The 17,390-nt window shown below is 44.9% G+C and overlaps 1 protein-coding gene across 1 annotated transcript in view; it reads right to left on the bottom strand.

Annotated features, from left to right (window-relative positions):
* Positions 1 to 17,390, bottom strand: part of LOC124008814 (collagen alpha-6(IV) chain-like) — a 276,756-nt gene that overhangs the window by 47,746 nt on the left and 211,620 nt on the right. The window contains exons 13-20 of the mRNA XM_046320380.1: positions 16,372 to 16,425; positions 16,111 to 16,173; positions 15,789 to 15,833; positions 15,539 to 15,592; positions 15,169 to 15,238; positions 14,956 to 15,063; positions 13,737 to 13,886; positions 2,841 to 2,939 (exon numbers count right to left, since the gene is read on the bottom strand). Coding sequence (XP_046176336.1) covers positions 2,841 to 2,939; positions 13,737 to 13,886; positions 14,956 to 15,063; positions 15,169 to 15,238; positions 15,539 to 15,592; positions 15,789 to 15,833; positions 16,111 to 16,173; positions 16,372 to 16,425 — 643 coding nt within the window. The remainder of the gene's footprint in view (positions 1 to 2,840; positions 2,940 to 13,736; positions 13,887 to 14,955; positions 15,064 to 15,168; positions 15,239 to 15,538; positions 15,593 to 15,788; positions 15,834 to 16,110; positions 16,174 to 16,371; positions 16,426 to 17,390) is intronic.

Here is a 17,390-nt window from a genome sequence, read left to right as displayed (position 1 = left end):
CAGATGCACAATCGAGAGCATCCTGGCGGGCTGTATCACCGCCTGGTACGGCAACTGCTCCGCCCTCAACCGTAAGGCTCTCCAGAGGGTAGTGAGGACTGCACAACGCATCACCGGGGGCAAACTACCTGCCCTCCAGGACACCTACACCACCCGTTGTTACAGGAAGGCCATAAAGATCATCAAGGACATCAACCACCCGAACCACTGCCTGTTCACCCCGCTATCATCCAGAAGGCGAGGTCAGTACAGATGCATCAAAGCTGGGACCGAGAGACTGAAAAACAGCTTCTATCTCAAGGCCATCAGACTGTTAAACAGCCACCACTAACACTGAGTGGCTGCTGCCAACACACTGTCATTGACACTGACCCAACTCCAGCCATTTTAATAATGGGAATTGATGGGAAATGATGTAAATATATCACTAGCCACTTTAAACAATGCTACCTTATATAATGTTACTTACCCTACATTATTCATCTCATATGCATATGTATATACTGTACTCTACATCATCGACTGCATCCTTATGTAACACATGTATCACTAGCCACTTTAACTATGCCACTTTGTTTACTTTGTCTACACACTCATCTCATATGTATATACTGTACTCGATACCATCTACTGTATGCTGCTCTGTACCATCACTCATTCATATATCCTTATGTACATGTTCCTTATCCCCTTACACTGTGTATAAGACAGTAGTTTTGGAATTGTTAGTTAGATTACTTGTTGGTTATCACTGCATTGTCGGAACTAGAAGCACAAGCATTTCGCTACACTCGCATTAACATCTGCTAACCATGTGTATGTGACAAATAAAATTTGATTTGATTTGATTTGAACCTTTAAGTCTTTACTGAAGACTCATCTCTTCAGTGGGTCATATGATTGAGTGTAGTCTGGCTCAGGAGTGTGAAGGTGAACCGAAAGGCTCTGGAGCAACGAACTGCCCTTGCTGTCTCTGCCTGGTCGGTTCCCCTCTTTCCACTGGGATTCTCTACCTCTAACCCTATTACAGGAGCTGAGTCACTGGCTTACTGGTGCTCTTCCATGCCGTCACTAGGAGGGGTGCGTCACTTGAGTGGGTTGAGTCACTGACGTGATCTTCCTGTCTGGGTTGGCCCCCCCCCCTTGAGTTGTGCCGTGGCGGAGATCTTTGTGGGCTATACTCGGCCTTGTCTCAGGATGGTTGGTGGTTGAAGATATCCCTCTAGTGGTGTGGGGGCTGTGCTTTGGTAAAGTGGGTGGGGTTATATCCTGCCTGTTTGGCCCTGTCCGGGGGTATCATCGGATGGGGCCACAGTGTCTCCTGACCCCCCCTGTCTCAGCCTCTAGTATTTATGCTGCAGTAGTTTATGTGTCGGGGTCTAGGGTCAGTCTGTTATATCTGGAGTACTTCTCCTGTCTTATCCGGTGTCCTGTGTGAATGTATGTATGCTCTCTCTAATTCTCTCTCTCTCGGAAGACCTGAGCCCTAGGACAATGCCTCAGGACTACCTGGCAGGATGACTCCTTGCTGTCCCCAGTCCCCAGTCCACCTGGCCGTGTTGCTGCTCCAGTTTCAACTGTTCTGCGTCGGGCTATGGAACCCTGACCTGTTCACCGGACGTGCTACCTGTCCCAGACCTGCTGTTTAAAACTCTCTAGAGACAGCAGGAATGGTAGAGATATAGCGGTAGAGATGATCGGCTATGAAAAGCCAACTGACATTTACTCCTGAGGTGCTGACTTGCTGCACCCTCGACAACTACTGTGATTATTATTATTTGACCATGCTGGTCATTTATGAACATTTGAACATCTTGACCATGTTCTGTTATAAACTCCACCCGGCACAGCCAGAAGAGGATTGGCCACCCCTCATAGCCTGGTTCCTCTCTAGGTTTCTTCCTAGGTTTTGGCCTTTCTAGGGAATTTTTCCTAGCCACCATGCTTCTGCATTGCTTGCTGTTTGGGGTTTTAGGCTGGGTTTCTGTACAGCACTTTGTGACAGCTGATGTAAGAAGGGCTATATAAATACATTTGATTTGTGTGTGTGTGTGTGTGTGTGTGTGTGTGTGTGTGTGTGTGTGTGTGTGTGTGTGTGTGTGTGTGTGTGTGTGTGTGTGTGTGTGTGTGTGTGTGTGTGTGTGTGTGTGTGTGTGTGTGGGTGTGGTGGATATGGACAGTGTGTGTGTGTGTGTGTGTGTGTAACCGATGTGAAATGGCTAGCTAGTTAGCGGTGGTGCGCGCTAATAGCGTTTCAATCGGTGAGATCACTTGCTCTGAGAACTTAAAGTAGTTGTTCCCCTTGCTCTGCAAGGGCTGTGGCTTTTGTGGCGTGATGGGTAACGATGCTTCGTGGGTGTCAGTTGTCTGTGTGTGCAGAGGGTCCCTGGTTTGAGTCCGGGTTTGGGTGAGGGGATGGACGAAAGCTATACTGTTACATTGATGCTGTTGACCCGGATCACTGGTCACTGCGGAAAAGGAGGAGGTCAAAAGGGGGTGTGTGTAACCAATGTGAAATGGCTAATTAGCGGTGGAGCGCGCTAATAGCGTTTCAATCGGTGACTTCACTTGCTCTGAGACCTTAAAGTAGTTGGGCTGCAGCTTTATTGGCGCGATAGGTTACGATGCTTCGGGGGTGGCTGTTGTTGACGTGTATAGAGGGTCCCTGGTTCGAGCCCAGGTATGGGTGAGGAGAGGGACGGAAGCTATACTGGTGTGTGTGTGTGTGTGTGTGTAGTTGATATGGACAGTGTGTGTGTGCGCAGTTGATATGGACAATGTGTGTGTGTGTGTGTAGTTGATATGGACAGTGTGTGTGTGCGTGCAATAGGAAGTCTTACCTTTGGGTCCTTTGTATCCGCTGGCTCCAGGTGGTCCTTGGCCTCCTGGTCGTCCTGGCGCTCCTGGTAGATTGTCAAACCTGCCGGGCTGGTTGTTGACTGAAACACACACACACAAACTTGACCTCTCACATAGAAACTCTGTTTATTTGGTCTGTTAGTTAGCTCATATGTAATTTGATGGGTTGGTCAATCTTTTGGACAAAACCAGGGGCGCAACTTTGGTTTATAAGTGGGGGGGGGGGGGGGGTCATAATTATAATTTAAAAACAAAATGTATTCAGTCGGATAAACACTCCAAACACCCGACCGCTCAGAGGCGTCCGCATGGTCCTAAAGCACACGGCTGCCTTGTTTTGTATCTCATTCCAATGATAAAACTGGGAGGGTGAAATGTATGTCTCCCCCATCCCCAGTGATAGTTTTATTTCATTTATGTCACGTTTATTTAACCAGGTTGGCTAGTTGAGAACATGTTTATTTAACCAGGGAGGCTAGTTGAGAACACGTTTATTTAACCAGGTTGGCTAGGTGAGAACACGTTTATTTAACCAGGTTGGCTAGTTGAGAACAAGTTCTCATTTACAACTGCGACCTGGCCAAGATGAAGCAAAGCAGTTCGACACATACAACAACACAGAGTTACACATGGAATAAACAAACATACAGTCAATAATACAGTAGAAATCTATATACAGCGTGTGCAAATGAGGTAGGATAAGAGAGGTAAGGCAAGAAATAGGCCATAGAGGCTAAATAATTACAATATAGCAATTAAACACTGGAATGGTAGGATGTGCAGAAGATGAATGTGCAAGTTGAGATATTGGGGTGCAAAGGAGCAAGATAAATAAATAAATACAGTATGGGGATGAGGTAGATTGGATGGGCTATTTACAGATGAGCTATGTACAGGTGCAGTGATCTGTGAGCTGCTCTGACAGCTGGCGCTTAAAGCTAGTGAGGGAGGTAAGAGTCTCCAGCTTCAGAGATTTTTGCAGTTTGTTCCAGTCATTGGCAGCAGAGAACTGGAAGGAGAGGCGGCCAAATGAAGAATTGGCTTTGGGGGTAACCAGTGAGATATACCTGCTGGAGCACGTGCTACGAGTGGGTGCTGCTATGGTGACTAGTGAGCTGAGATAAGGCAGGGCTTTACCTAGCAGAGACTTGTAGATGACCTGGAGCCAGTGGGTTTTGCGACAATTATGAAGCAAGGTCCAGCCAACAAGATCATACAGGTCGCAGTTGTGGGTAGTATATGGGGCTTTGGTGACAAAACGGTTGGCACTGTGATAGACTGCATCCAATTTGTTGAGTAGCGTGTTGGAGGCAATTTTGTAAATGACATCGCCGAAGTCGAGGATCGGTAGGACGGTCAGTTTTACAAGGGTATGTTTGGCAGCATGAGTGAAGGATGCTTTGTTGCGAAATAGGAAGCCGATTCTAGATTTAATTTTGGATTGGAGATGTTTAATGTGAGTCTGGAAAGAGAGTTTACAGTCTAACCAGACACCTAGGTATTTGTAGTTGTCCACATATTCTAAGTCAGAACCGTCCAGACTAGTGATACTGGACAGGCGGGCAGGTGCGGGCAGCGATCGGTTGAAGAGCATGCATTTAGTTTTACTTGCATTTAAGAGCAGTTGGAGGGCACGGAGGGAGAGTTGTATGGCATTGAAGCTCGTCTGGAGGTTAGTTAACACAGTGTCCAAAGAAGGGCTAGATGTATACAGAATGGTGTCGTCTGCATAGAGGTGGATCAAAGAATCACCAGCAGCAAGAGCGACATCATTGATGCATACAGAGAAGAGAGTCGGCCTGAGAATTGAACCCTGTGGCACCCCCATAGAGACCGCCAGAAGTTGCCTCTGTTCCAAGTATGAAACCTTTACCCACTGTTGTTCATCTTCATTTGTAGCAAAGATATTATCTGAAAATGTCTGTCCCCTATAGATATCTCTGTCCCCTATGTCAGAGCAATAGATATCTCTGTCCCCTTCCAAGATGGCATAGCAGTTCAGACGTCTTTTGTCCTCGTCTTGTCGTGTCCCGTATATATATATATATATATATATATATATATATATATATATATATATTTACAACTTTTTTCCACATACATTTTATTTTTATTTTCCATCAACTCATCTTCAAAACACTCTCCTGCAACCCGCCTCACCAATTTATATTTATAAAAAAGTATTATTTACCTCAAATATGTAATCCTCCAAGAAGCTAGCCAGAAACTAGCCAGAAGCTAGCCAGGAGCTAATCTAGAAGCTAATCAGAAGCTAGTTCAGAAGCTAGTTAGCTTCTTTACTGGCAAAACGTTAGTATTCAGCTAACCACGGTTTGTGGTCATCAGCTATCCTTTAGCTCGAAAATCTATTGCCAGTTTTGTACGGCGCAGCGCAGCACGGCTCGGAACGGAAGATGCCGGACCAATTTTTCTCTCCGTGTCCCTGGATTTCAACTGCTCTCTGGACATTCATACCTGGATCTCACAGCTAGCTAGCTGCTATCCGTGTGACTATCGGCTTTCGTCGATTCCGGAGCAAACATCAATTATTCCAGAGCTAGCCAGCTCCATCAATCACTCCTGAGTTCCATCAATCCCTCCTGGGCTGCAGTCACCTATCCGGACCCGTTTTACTGCCTACGTGGAGCCCCACTGGGCCTTCACAACTGGACTGCCAACGTTATCTACCCGAAGGAGTTATCCGGCTGGCTCCTCCGTCGCGACGTTACCTGAACGCCCATCTGCGGCCTGCTAACTGTGTCTTACCGGCTGCTATCTGAATAGACAATCGGACAATTTATTTATTTTTATTATTATTATGTTTTCTTCTTGGGCCTCTATAACTATATCTATTGTTTTTATTTTTGTTGTTGTTCTGTGATTTGGATTAATCCCCTCTACCACACGGAACCCCACTAATCTACTGCCGGAATGCAAGAGGTGGCTAATAACAGACCTCCATCCTATGCTAGCTTGCTACCGATGGCCTGGCTAGCTGTCTAAATCGCCGTGACTCCCAACCAACCTCTCCACTTACTGGACCCTTTTGATCACTCGACTAAGCATGCCTCTCCTTAATGTCAATATGTCTTATATGTCAATATGTCTTTATTGGCTTATTTCACTGTAGAGCCTCTAGTCCTGCTCACTATACCTTATCCAAACTATTAGTTCCACCACCCACACATGCAATGACATCTCCTGGTTTCAATGATGTTTCTAGAGACAATATCTCTCTCTTCATCACTCAATACCTAGGTTTACCTCCACTGTATTCACATCCTACCATACCATTGTCTGTACATTATACCTTGATGCTATTTTATCGCGCCCAGAAACCTCCTTTTACTCTCTGTTCCAGACGTTCTAGACGACCAATTCTTATTGCTTTTAGCCGCACCCTTATTCTACTCCTCCTATGTTCCTCTGGCGATGTAGAGGTGAATCCAGGCCCTGCAGTGCCTAGCTCTCCTAGCTTGAAGCTAGCTGCAGTGCCTAGCTTCAACCAAGATCTCAGCGATCACTGCCTCATTGCCTGCATCCGTAATGGGTCAGCGGTCAAACGACCTCCACTCATCACTGTAAAACGCTCCCTGAAACACTTCAGCGAGCAGGCCTTTCTAATTGACCTGGCCGGGGTATCCTGGAAGGATATTGATCTCATCCCGTCAGTAGAGGATGCCTGGATATTTAAAAAAATGCCTTCCTAACCATCTTAAATAAACATGCCCCATTCAAGAAATGTAGAACCAGGAACAGATATAGCCCTTGGTTCTCCCCAGACCTGACTGCCCTTAACCAACACAAAAACATCCTATGGCGTTCTGCATTAGCATCGAACAGCCCCCGTGATATGCAGCTGTTCGGGGAAGCTAGAAACCATTATACACAGGCAGTTAGAAAAGCCTTGGCTAGCTTTTTCAAGCAGAAATTTGCTTCCTGCAACACTAACTCAAAAAAGTTCCGGGACGCTGTAAAGTCCATGGAGAATAAGAACACCTCCTCCCAGCTGCCCACTGCACTGAAGATAGGAAACACTGTCACTACTGATAAATCCACCATAATTGAGAATTTCAATAAGCATTTTCCTACGGCTGGCCATGCTTTCCACCTGGCTACTCCTACCCCGGTCAACAGCACTGCACCCCCAACAGCAACTCGCCCAACCCTTCCCCATTTCTCCTTCTCCCAAATCCGTTCAGCTGATGTTCTGAAAGAGCTGCAAAATCTGGACCCCTACAAATCAGCCGGGCTAGACAATCTGGACCCTTTCTTTCTAAAATTATCTGCCGAAATTGTTGCCACCCCTATTACTAGCCTGTTCAACCTCTCTTTCGTGTCGTCAGAGATTCCCAAAGATTGGAAAGCAGCTGCGGTCATCCCCCTCTTCAAAGGGGGGGGACACTCTTGACCCAAACTGCTACAGACCTATATCTATCCTACCAAGCCTTTCTAAGGTCTTCGAAAGCCAAGTCAACAAACAGATTACCGACCATTTCGAATCTCACCATAACTTCTTTGCTATGCAATCTGGTTTCAGAGCTGGTCATGGGTGCATCTCAGCCACGCTCTAGGTCCTAAACGATATCTTAACCGCCATCGATAAGAAACATTACTGTGCAGCCGTATTCATTGATCTGGCCAAGGCTTTCGACTCTGTCAATCACCACATCCTCATCGGCAGACTCGACAGCCTTGGTTTCTCAAATGATTGCCTCGCCTGGTTCACCAACTACTTCTCTGATAGAGTTCAGTGTGTCAAATCGGAGGGTCTGCTGTCCGGACCTCTGGCAGTCTCTATGGGGGTGCCACATGGTTCAATTCTTGGACCAACTCTCTTCTCTGTATACATCAATGAGGTCGCTCTTGCTGCTGGTGAGTCTCTGATCCACCTCTACGCAGACGACACCATTCTGTATACTTCTGGCCCTTCATTGGACACTGTGTTAACAACCCTCCAGGCAAGCTTCAATGCCATACAGCTCTCCTTCCGTGGCCTCCAATTGCTCTTAAATACAAGTAAAAATAAATGCATGCTCTTCAACCGATCGCTACCTGCACCTACCCGCCTGTCCAACATCACTACTCTGGACGGCTCTGACTTAGAATACGTGGACAACTACAAATAATTAGGTGTCTGGTTAGACTGTAAATTCTCCTTCCAGACCCATATCAAACATCTCCAATCCAAAGTTAAATCTAGAATTGGCTTCCTATTTCACAACAAAGCATCCTTCACTCATGCTGCCAAACATACCCTTGTAAAACTGACCATCCTACCAATCCTCGACTTTCGCGATGTCATTTAAAAAATAGCCTCCAATACCCTACTCAACAAATTGGATGCAGTCTATCACAGTGCAATCCGTTTTGTCACCAAAGCCCCATATACTACCCACCATTGCGACCTGTACGCTCTCGTTGGCTGGCCCTCGCTTCATACTCGTCGCCAAACCCACTGGCTCCATGTCATCTACAAGACCCTGCTAGGTAAAGTCCCCCTTATCTCAGCTCGCTGGTCACCATAGCAGCACCGTAGGTATATCTCTCTAGTCACCCCCAAAACCAATTCTTTCTTTGGCCGCCTCTCCTTCCAGTTCTCTGCTGCCAATGACTGGAACGAACTACAAAAATCTCTGAAACTGGAAACACTTATCTCCCTCACTAGCTTTAAGCACCAACTGTCAGAGCAGCTCACAGATTACTGCACCTGTACATAGCCCACCTATAATTTAGCCCAAACAACTACCTCTTTCCCAACTGTATTTTATTTATTTATTTATTTTGCTCCTTTGCACCCCATTATTTGTATTTCTACTTTGCACATTCTTCCATTGCAAAACTACCATTCCAGTGTTTTACTTGCTATATTGTATTTACTTTGCCACCATGGCCTTTTTTGCCTTTACCTCCCTTCTCACCTCATTTTCTCACATCGTATATAGACTTGTTTATACTGTATTATTGACTGTATGTTTGTTTTACTCCATGTGTAACTCTGTGTCGTTGTATCTGTCGAACTGCTTTGCTTTATCTTGGCCAGGTCACAATTGTAAATGAGAACTTGTTCTCAACTTGCCTACCTGGTTAAATAAAGGTGAAATAAATCAAGTAAAATAAAATGTCAGAGCCATAGATATCTCTGTCTCCTATGTCAGAGCCATATATATCTCTGTCTCCTATGTCAGAGCCATATATATCTCTGTCTCCTATGTCAGAGCAATAGATATCTCTGTCTCCTATGTCAGAGCCATAGATTTCTCTGTCTCCTATGTCAGAGCAATATATATCTCTGTCCCTATGTCAGAGCCATATATATCTCTGTCTCCTATGTCAGAGCAATAGATATCTCTGTCCCTATGTCAGAGCCATAGATTTCTCTGTCTCCTATGTCAGAGCCATATATATCTCTGTCTCCTATGTCAGAGCAATAGATATCTCTGTCTCCTATGTCAGAGCCATATATATCTCTGTCCCCTATGTCAGAGCCATATATATCTCTGTCTCCTATGTCAGAGCAATATATATCTCTGTCCCCTATGTCAGAGCCATATATATCTCTGTCCCCTATGTCAGAGCCATATATATCTCTGTCTCCTATGTCAGAGCAATATATATCTCTGTCTCCTATGTCAGAGCCATATATATCTCTGTCCCCTATGTCAGAGCAATAGATATCTCTGTCTCCTATGTCAGAGCAATAGATATCTCTGTCCCTATGTCAGAGCCATATATATCTCTGTCCCCTATGTCAGAGCCATATATATCTCTAACTCCTATGTCAGAGCAATAGATATCTCTGTCTCCTATGTCAGAGCAATAGATATCTCTAACTCCTATGTCAGAGCAATAGATATCTCTGTCTCCTATGTCAGAGCAATAGATATCTCTAACTCCTATGTCAGAGCAATAGATATCTCTAACTCCTAGGTCAGAGCAATAGATATCTCTGTCTCCTATGTCAGAGCAATAGATATCTCTAACTCCTATGTGAGAGCAATAGATATCTCTGTCTCCTATGTCAGAGCAATAGATATCTCTGTCTCCTATGTCAGAGCAATAGATATCTCTGTCTCCTATGTCAGAGCAATAGATATCTCTGTCTCCTATGTCAGAGCAATATATATCTCTGTCCCCTATGTCAGAGCAATATATATCTCTGTCACCTATGTCAGAGCAATATATATCTCTGTCTCCTATGTCAGAGCAATAGATATCTCTGTCTCCTATGTCAGAGCAATATATATATCTGTCTCCTATGTCAGAGCAATATATATCTCTGTCCCCTATGTCAGAGCAATATATATCTCTGTCCCCTATGTCAGAGCAATATATATCTCTGTCTCCTATGTCAGAGCCATATATATCTCTGTCCCCTATGTCAGAGCCATATATATCTCTGTCCCCTATGTCAGAGCAATATATATCTCTGTCCCCTATGTCAGAGCAATATATATCTCTGTCCCCTATGTCAGAGCAATAGATATCTCTGTCTCCTATGTCAGAGCAATATATATCTCTGTCCCCTATGTCAGAGCCATATATATCTCTGTCTCCTATGTCAGAGCCATATATATCTCTGTCTCCTATGTCAGAGCAATATATATCTCTGTCCCCTATGTCAGAGCAATAGATATCTCTGTCTCCTATGTCAGAGCCATATATATCTCTGTCACCTATGTCAGAGCCATATATATCTCTGTCTCCTATGTCAGAGCCATATATATCTCTGTCTCCTATGTCAGAGCCATATATATCTCTGTCTCCTATGTCAGAGCAATATATATCTCTGTCCCCTATGTCAGAGCAGTAGATATCTCTGTCTCCTATGTCAGAGCCATATATATCTCTGTCTCCTATGTCAGAGCCATATATATCTCTGTCTCCTATGTCAGAGCCATATATATCTCTGTCCCCTATGTCAGAGCCATATATATCTCTGTCTCCTATGTCAGAGCCATATATATCTCTGTCCCCTATGTCAGAGCCATAGATATCTCTGTCCCCTATGTCAGAGCCATATATATCTCTGTCTCCTATGTCAGAGCCATATATATCTCTGTCTCCTATGTCAGAGCAATATATATCTCTGTCCCCTATGTCAGAGCAGTAGATATCTCTGTCTCCTATGTCAGAGCCATATATATCTCTGTCCCCTATGTCAGAGCCATATATATCTCTGTCTCCTATGTCAGAGCCATATATATCTCTGTCCCCTATGTCAGAGCAGTAGATATCTCTGTCTCCTATGTCAGAGCCATATATATCTCTGTCCCCTATATCATAGCCATATATATCTCTGTCCCCTATGTCAGAGCCATATATATCTCTGTCTCCTATGTCAGAGCCATATATATCTCTGTCTCCTATGTCAGAGCCATATATATCTCTGTCCCCTATGTCAGAGCCATATATATCTCTGTCTCCTATGTCAGAGCAATATATATCTCTGTCTCCTATGTCAGAGCCATATATATCTCTGTCTCCTATGTCAGAGCAATAGATATCTCTGTCTCCTATGTCAGAGCCATATATATCTCTGTCTCCTATGTCAGAGCCATATATATCTCTGTCTCCTATGTCAGAGCCATATATATCTCTGTCTCCTATGTCAGAGCCATATATATCTCGGTCCCCTATGTCAGAGCCATATATATCTCTGTCTCCTATGTCAGAGCCATATATATCTCTGTCTCCTATGTCAGAGCCATATATATCTCTGTCCCCTATGTCAGAGCCATATATATCTCTGTCTCCTATGTCAGAGCCATATATATCTCTGTCTCCTATGTCAGAGCCATATATATCTCTGTCCCCTATGTCAGAGCAGTAGATATCTCTGTCTCCTATGTCAGAGCCATATATATCTCTGTCCCCTATATCATAGCCATATATATCTCTGTCCCCTATGTCAGAGCCATATATATCTCTGTCTCCTATGTCAGAGCCATATATATCTCTGTCTCCTATGTCAGAGCCATATATATCTCTGTCCCCTATGTCAGAGCCATATATATCTCTGTCTCCTATGTCAGAGCCGGGGTAGCAGTTAGCCTAGTGGTTAGAGCGTTGGACTATTAACTGAAAGGTTGCAAGATCGAATCCCAGAACACCGAAGGTAAAAATCTGTTCATTGAAAATAAGAATGTTTTCTTAACTTATTTGCTTAGTTAAATAAAGGTCAATGTTTAAAAAAAAGCCATAGATAGCACTCTCCACTATATCAGAGCAATATATATCTATATACCATTAACACTATGTGCATACTCTATGTATTGTATATCTATGGTCCTGCCGTTCAGGTGGTGAGGGAGACACCTAGTGGTGAAACATGAGAACGCATCTTGGATTTGAGTGACCAGCTACACTTACAGGTGTTAGTAAAGAGTGTCCTGACTGTCAGTTTACATTAGAACCATGCATACATTTAGTCGGCTTGGAAAACTTGATTTAGTCTTATTTTGGGTTTGTTTGTTTTGGTGGACTGAATATTTCCATGGTAACAGCAACATCCCCACTCTGGTGGTCGGACCCACTACCTTTTCGGAATGCTAATGTACAGTGTTTGCAAGATCGAATCCCAGAACACGGAACCCAAACTGTTCATTGAAAATAACGTGTTTTCGCCATTATGCATAAATTAATTTGTTCCACCCACACCAAATAGCATCACCACATATCAGGTTAAAATATCAAAACAAAACAAACCTGATACAGGTATTTGTGGATGACATAATGAATGGTAGTGATACAGGTATTAGTGGATGACATAATGAATGGTAGTGATACAGGTATTAGTGGATGACATAATGAATGGTAGTGATACAGGTATTAGTGGATGACATAATGAATGGTAGTGATACAGGTATTAGTGGATGAAATAATGAATGGTAGTGATACAGGTATTAGTGGATTACATAATGAATGGTAGTGATACAGGTATTAGTGGATGACATAATGAATGGTAGTGATACAGGTATTAGTGGATGACATAATGAATGGTAGTGATACAGGTATTAGTGGATGACATAATGAATGGTAGTGATACAGGTATTAGTGGATGACATAATGAATGGTAGTGATACAGGTATTAGTAGATGACATAATGAATGATAGTGATACAGGTATTAGTGGATGACATAATGAATGGTAGTGATACAGGTATTTGTGGATGACATAATGAATGGTAGTGATACAGGTATTAGTGGATGACATAATGAATGGTAGTGATACAGGTATTTGTGGATGACATAATGAATGGTAGTGATACAGGTATTAGTGGATGACATAATGAATGGTAGTGATACAGGTATTAGTGGATGACATAATGAATGGTAGTGATACAGGTATTAGTAGATGACATAATGAATGGTAGTGATACAGGTATTAGTGGATGACATAATGAATGGTAGTGATACAGGTATTTGTGGATGACATAATGAATGGTAGTGATACAGGTATTAGTGGATGACATAATGAATGGTAGTGATACAGGTATTAGTAGATGACATAATGAATGGTAGTGATACAGGTATTAGTGGATGACATAATGAATGGTAGTGATACATGTATTAGTGGATGACATAATGAATGGTAGTGATACATGTATTAGTGGATGACATAATGAATGGTAGTGATACAGGTATTAGTGGATGACATAATGAATGGTAGTGATACAGGTATTAGTAGATGACATAATGAATGGTAGTGATACAGGTATTAGTGGATGACATAATGAATGGTAGTGATACAGGTATTTGAAGGGATGTAAAACATTTAGTAATATGGGGAGAGGATTGTTGATTTTGCAAAACATTTTGTGATCGCAGAATTGCAAAAGTCTGGCTGGACTTGATTGCTGGGAAGCCGTAACGTACCAGATCTGCCTGGTGGTCCGGGAGGTCCGGGGGGTCCTGGTAATCCTGGTCCTCCTGGTAGGCCCTCAGGGCCGTAGCTCTGTCTGCCGGGGTTACCCCTCTCTCCCTTAGGTCCTAAGGTGCCAGGGAACCCTGGGCTGCCTCCTCGACCTTGGGAGATGGAAGAGAGAGGAGGAGAGAAGAGAGGAGGAGATGACAGGAGAGGAGGAGATGACAGGAGAGGAGGAGAGAGGAGAGAAGAGAGGAGGAGGGAGGAGATGACAGGAGAGGAGGAGAGAGGAGAGAAGAGAGGAGGAGGGAGGAGATGACAGGAGAGGAGGAGAGAGGAGAGAAGAGAGGAGGAGGGAGGAGATGACAGGAGAGGAGGAGAGAGGAGAGAAGAGAGGAGGAGGGAGGAGATGACAGGAGAGGAGGAGAGGAGGAGAGAGGAGAGAGGAGGAGAGGAGGGGAGGAGATGACAGGAGAGGAGGAGAGGAGGAGAGAGGAGGAGAGAGGAGGAGGGAGGAGATGACAGGAGAGGAGGAGAGGAGGAGAGAGAGAGAGAGAGAGAGAGAGGAGAGGAGGAGAGAGGAGATGACAGGAGAGGAGGAGAGGAGGAGAGAGGAGAGAGGAGAGAGGAGGAGGGAGGAGATGACAGGAGAGGAGGAGAGAGGAGAGAAGAGAGGTGGAGAGAGGAGATGACAGGAGAGGAGGAGAGAGGAGAGAAGAGAGAGGAGGAGGGAGGAGATGAGAGAGAGAGAGGAGGAGGAGGGAGGAGAGAAGAGAGGAGGAGGAGGAGATGACAGGGAGAGGAGGAGAGAGGAGAGAAGAGAGGAGGAGGGAGGAGATGACAGGAGAGGAGGAGAGAGGAGAGAAGAGAGAGGAGGGAGGAGATGACAGGAGAGGAGGAGAGAGGAGAGAAGAGAGGAGGAGGGAGGAGATGACAGGAGAGGAGGAGAGAGGAGAGAAGAGAGGAGGAGGGAGGAGATGACAGGAGAGGAGTAGGGATGGAAGAAAAGGCAACAGAATAGAGAAAAGAGGGCGGGGCACAAAATGGAACAGAAGAAGGGTTGACTCTCGCCTGTATTCATTTTGTGTCTTGTGGAAATCAGAGATGTTTGTGTGTCTGTGTATGTGTGCGTGCCTGTATGCATGTGTGTGTGTATTTGTGCGTGCCTGTTTGTGTGTTTGCATGTGTTTGTGTGTAGGCATCTAGATAGTGCATGTTTCTCCGTGTTACCATCGCCGAAGGAGTCGCCTGGTCGCCCTGGTTGTCCAGGAAACCCTGGAGAGCCAGTGTCACCAGGTTGGCCGGGGAAGCCATCGATACCATTGTCACCTGGTGCTCCTGCACCCAATCAGAGGGGATTGTGGGTATCATTAATACAATTCATTATTTTCATGATACAGTACATAACATGTGTGTGTGTCTGTGTCTGTGTGTGTGTGTCACCTTGAACAGCCAACCCTTGTGTGTCTGCGTAGATGGGGGGCCCAGGAGGCCCCTGTTCCCCCTGGTCACCCTAGAAGACAGAGAAAAACGAAATATGTTCACTTTAGCACCCTCTGCTGGCAGACTGGTACCTAGTAACTCAACCCTAAACCCTCTCAGAACAAGACTGCGTTCAAGGGATGCCCAATTCGGATCTTTATCTACTAATTTGCCTTTTGACTAATCAGATCAGCTCTTCTGCCAATAATTGGGCAATAGATCAGAATTGGGCTGCCTATTCAAGGCAACATTACCTGACACTCAGTTTGTAACAAGTACACAGTCATGCATTCATTTATTGAAAGAAGTATTTTTCCCCCTCTTGGCTGACCTTAGGTCCACTGTAGCCTGGTTGCCCGGGGAACCCTGGACTGCCTGTGAATCCCTGTGTGGGTGAGAGATGCATCGGTTAATTTGTTAATTGGTTCATTCATCTGATCATCCATTTATTAATTTAGGTGTGTGTGTGTGTGTGTGTGTGTGTGTGTGTGTGTGTGTGTGTGTGTGTGTGTGTGTGTGTGTGTGTGTGTGTGTGTGTGTGTGTGTGTGTGTGTGTGTGTGTGTGTGTGTGTGTGTCCTACTGGTCTTCCTGGAGATCCGGGAGGTCCATTAAAACCAGGAGGACCCTGCCAAGAGAGAAGAAGAAAAAAGATGGCCGCCAGAGAATAGTTTAGAATCAGAGTCCAGAATCCCAAACAGCATAACATCCCTCTGGGTGTGTAACAATAATACATATTTTGGCCTGGGATAGAGGGAGTTTACACCAGATTTCTTAAACCAATCACTGTCTTTCAAATCAGTGAAGGGAAGGAAAAAAAGTGCACACTTTGGGAGGAAGGACAGGTAATGGGGACTCTGAGGTGGTAGCAGATAACCTGACATAGAAGGAGGGGAGGAGCTTACCCGTCCCCCTGGATACCCCAGAATTCCATTCTCTCCCTTCTCGCCAGGATAGCCAAAAGGACCCTGACAACAGAGGTATGAGTCAAACATTTATAACATACAACTGCATCCTAAATGAAAACCTATTCACGAGTAGTGCACTACATTTGACCAGAAGGGCCCATAAGACTTTGGCCAATAAGGCTATTTTGCTCGACCGCAAAGAGATATTCAATTCTATAAATCTTTATTGACCCCAACAGACAAGACAGACACACTTACAGGTGGGCCGGGTCTGCCAGATGGTCCACGCACTCCTTTGTAACCCCCTTCCCCCTGAGTGAGAGAGTGAGAGAGTGAGAGAGTGAGTGAGTGAGTGAGTGAGTGAGTGAGTGAGTGAGTGAGTGAGTGAGTGAGTGAGTGAGTGAGAGAGAGAGAGAGAGAGAGAGAGAGAGAGAGAGAGAGAGAGAGAGAGAGAGAGAGAGAGACAGAGAGACAGAGAGACAGAGAGACAGAGACACAGAGACACAGAGAGAGACAGAGACACAGAGAGAAAATATATATATTAGGAGTTAACAAAGGAAGTGGAACTCCCGGGCTCCTCACTGGAGGAAGAATCAAGACGGCATCTTTCAGGAAAACCAAAACATATCAAAGTATCATAAAGCAAAAGGGAGGCAAATGGCTTCATTGTGGATGACAACAATTATAGTAATGTTGTGAAAAAACATGTACCATCTTGTGTTGTTATTACAAAGCCAATTACACAACTAATTGTGATATATTGTGAATTAAAACAATTAAAAAATTAAAAACTGACTACAGTACCAAAGCCTCTCTGAACACGTAAAAGTACCAACTGGTTTAAAGTCATACAATGGGAAACAGTGTTCTACACCCTAAATAATCAACAATCCAGCTAACATATTTGCTGATTTAAATGAGTCTTTCAATTAATACTGTTCTTTACGTTGGATTCTGTGTACAACATCAACATAGAGGAAATATCGCATTGTGATGGATGGGCTGGGGGAGGGAGAGGGAGGGGACACTGAGGGAGGGAGAGGGAGGGGACACTGAGGGAGGGAGAGGGAGGGGACACTGAGGGAGGGAGAGGGAGGGGACACTGAGGGAGGGAGAGGGAGGGGACACTGAGGGAGGGAGAGGGAGGGGACACTGAGGGAGGGAGAGGGAGGGGGGAGGGGACACTGGGGGAGGGAGAGGGAGGGGACACTGAGGGAGGGAGAGGGAGGGGACACTGAGGGAGGGAGAGGGAGGGGAGGGGACACTGGGGGAGGGAG

The sequence above is a fragment of the Oncorhynchus gorbuscha genome, linkage group LG21, assembly GCF_021184085.1.
Source record: "Oncorhynchus gorbuscha isolate QuinsamMale2020 ecotype Even-year linkage group LG21, OgorEven_v1.0, whole genome shotgun sequence".
NCBI classification, from domain to species: Eukaryota; Metazoa; Chordata; class Actinopteri; order Salmoniformes; family Salmonidae; genus Oncorhynchus; species Oncorhynchus gorbuscha.
Note: the sequence above shows the minus strand (reverse complement) of the source record. Positions and strands in the feature narration are given on the sequence as shown.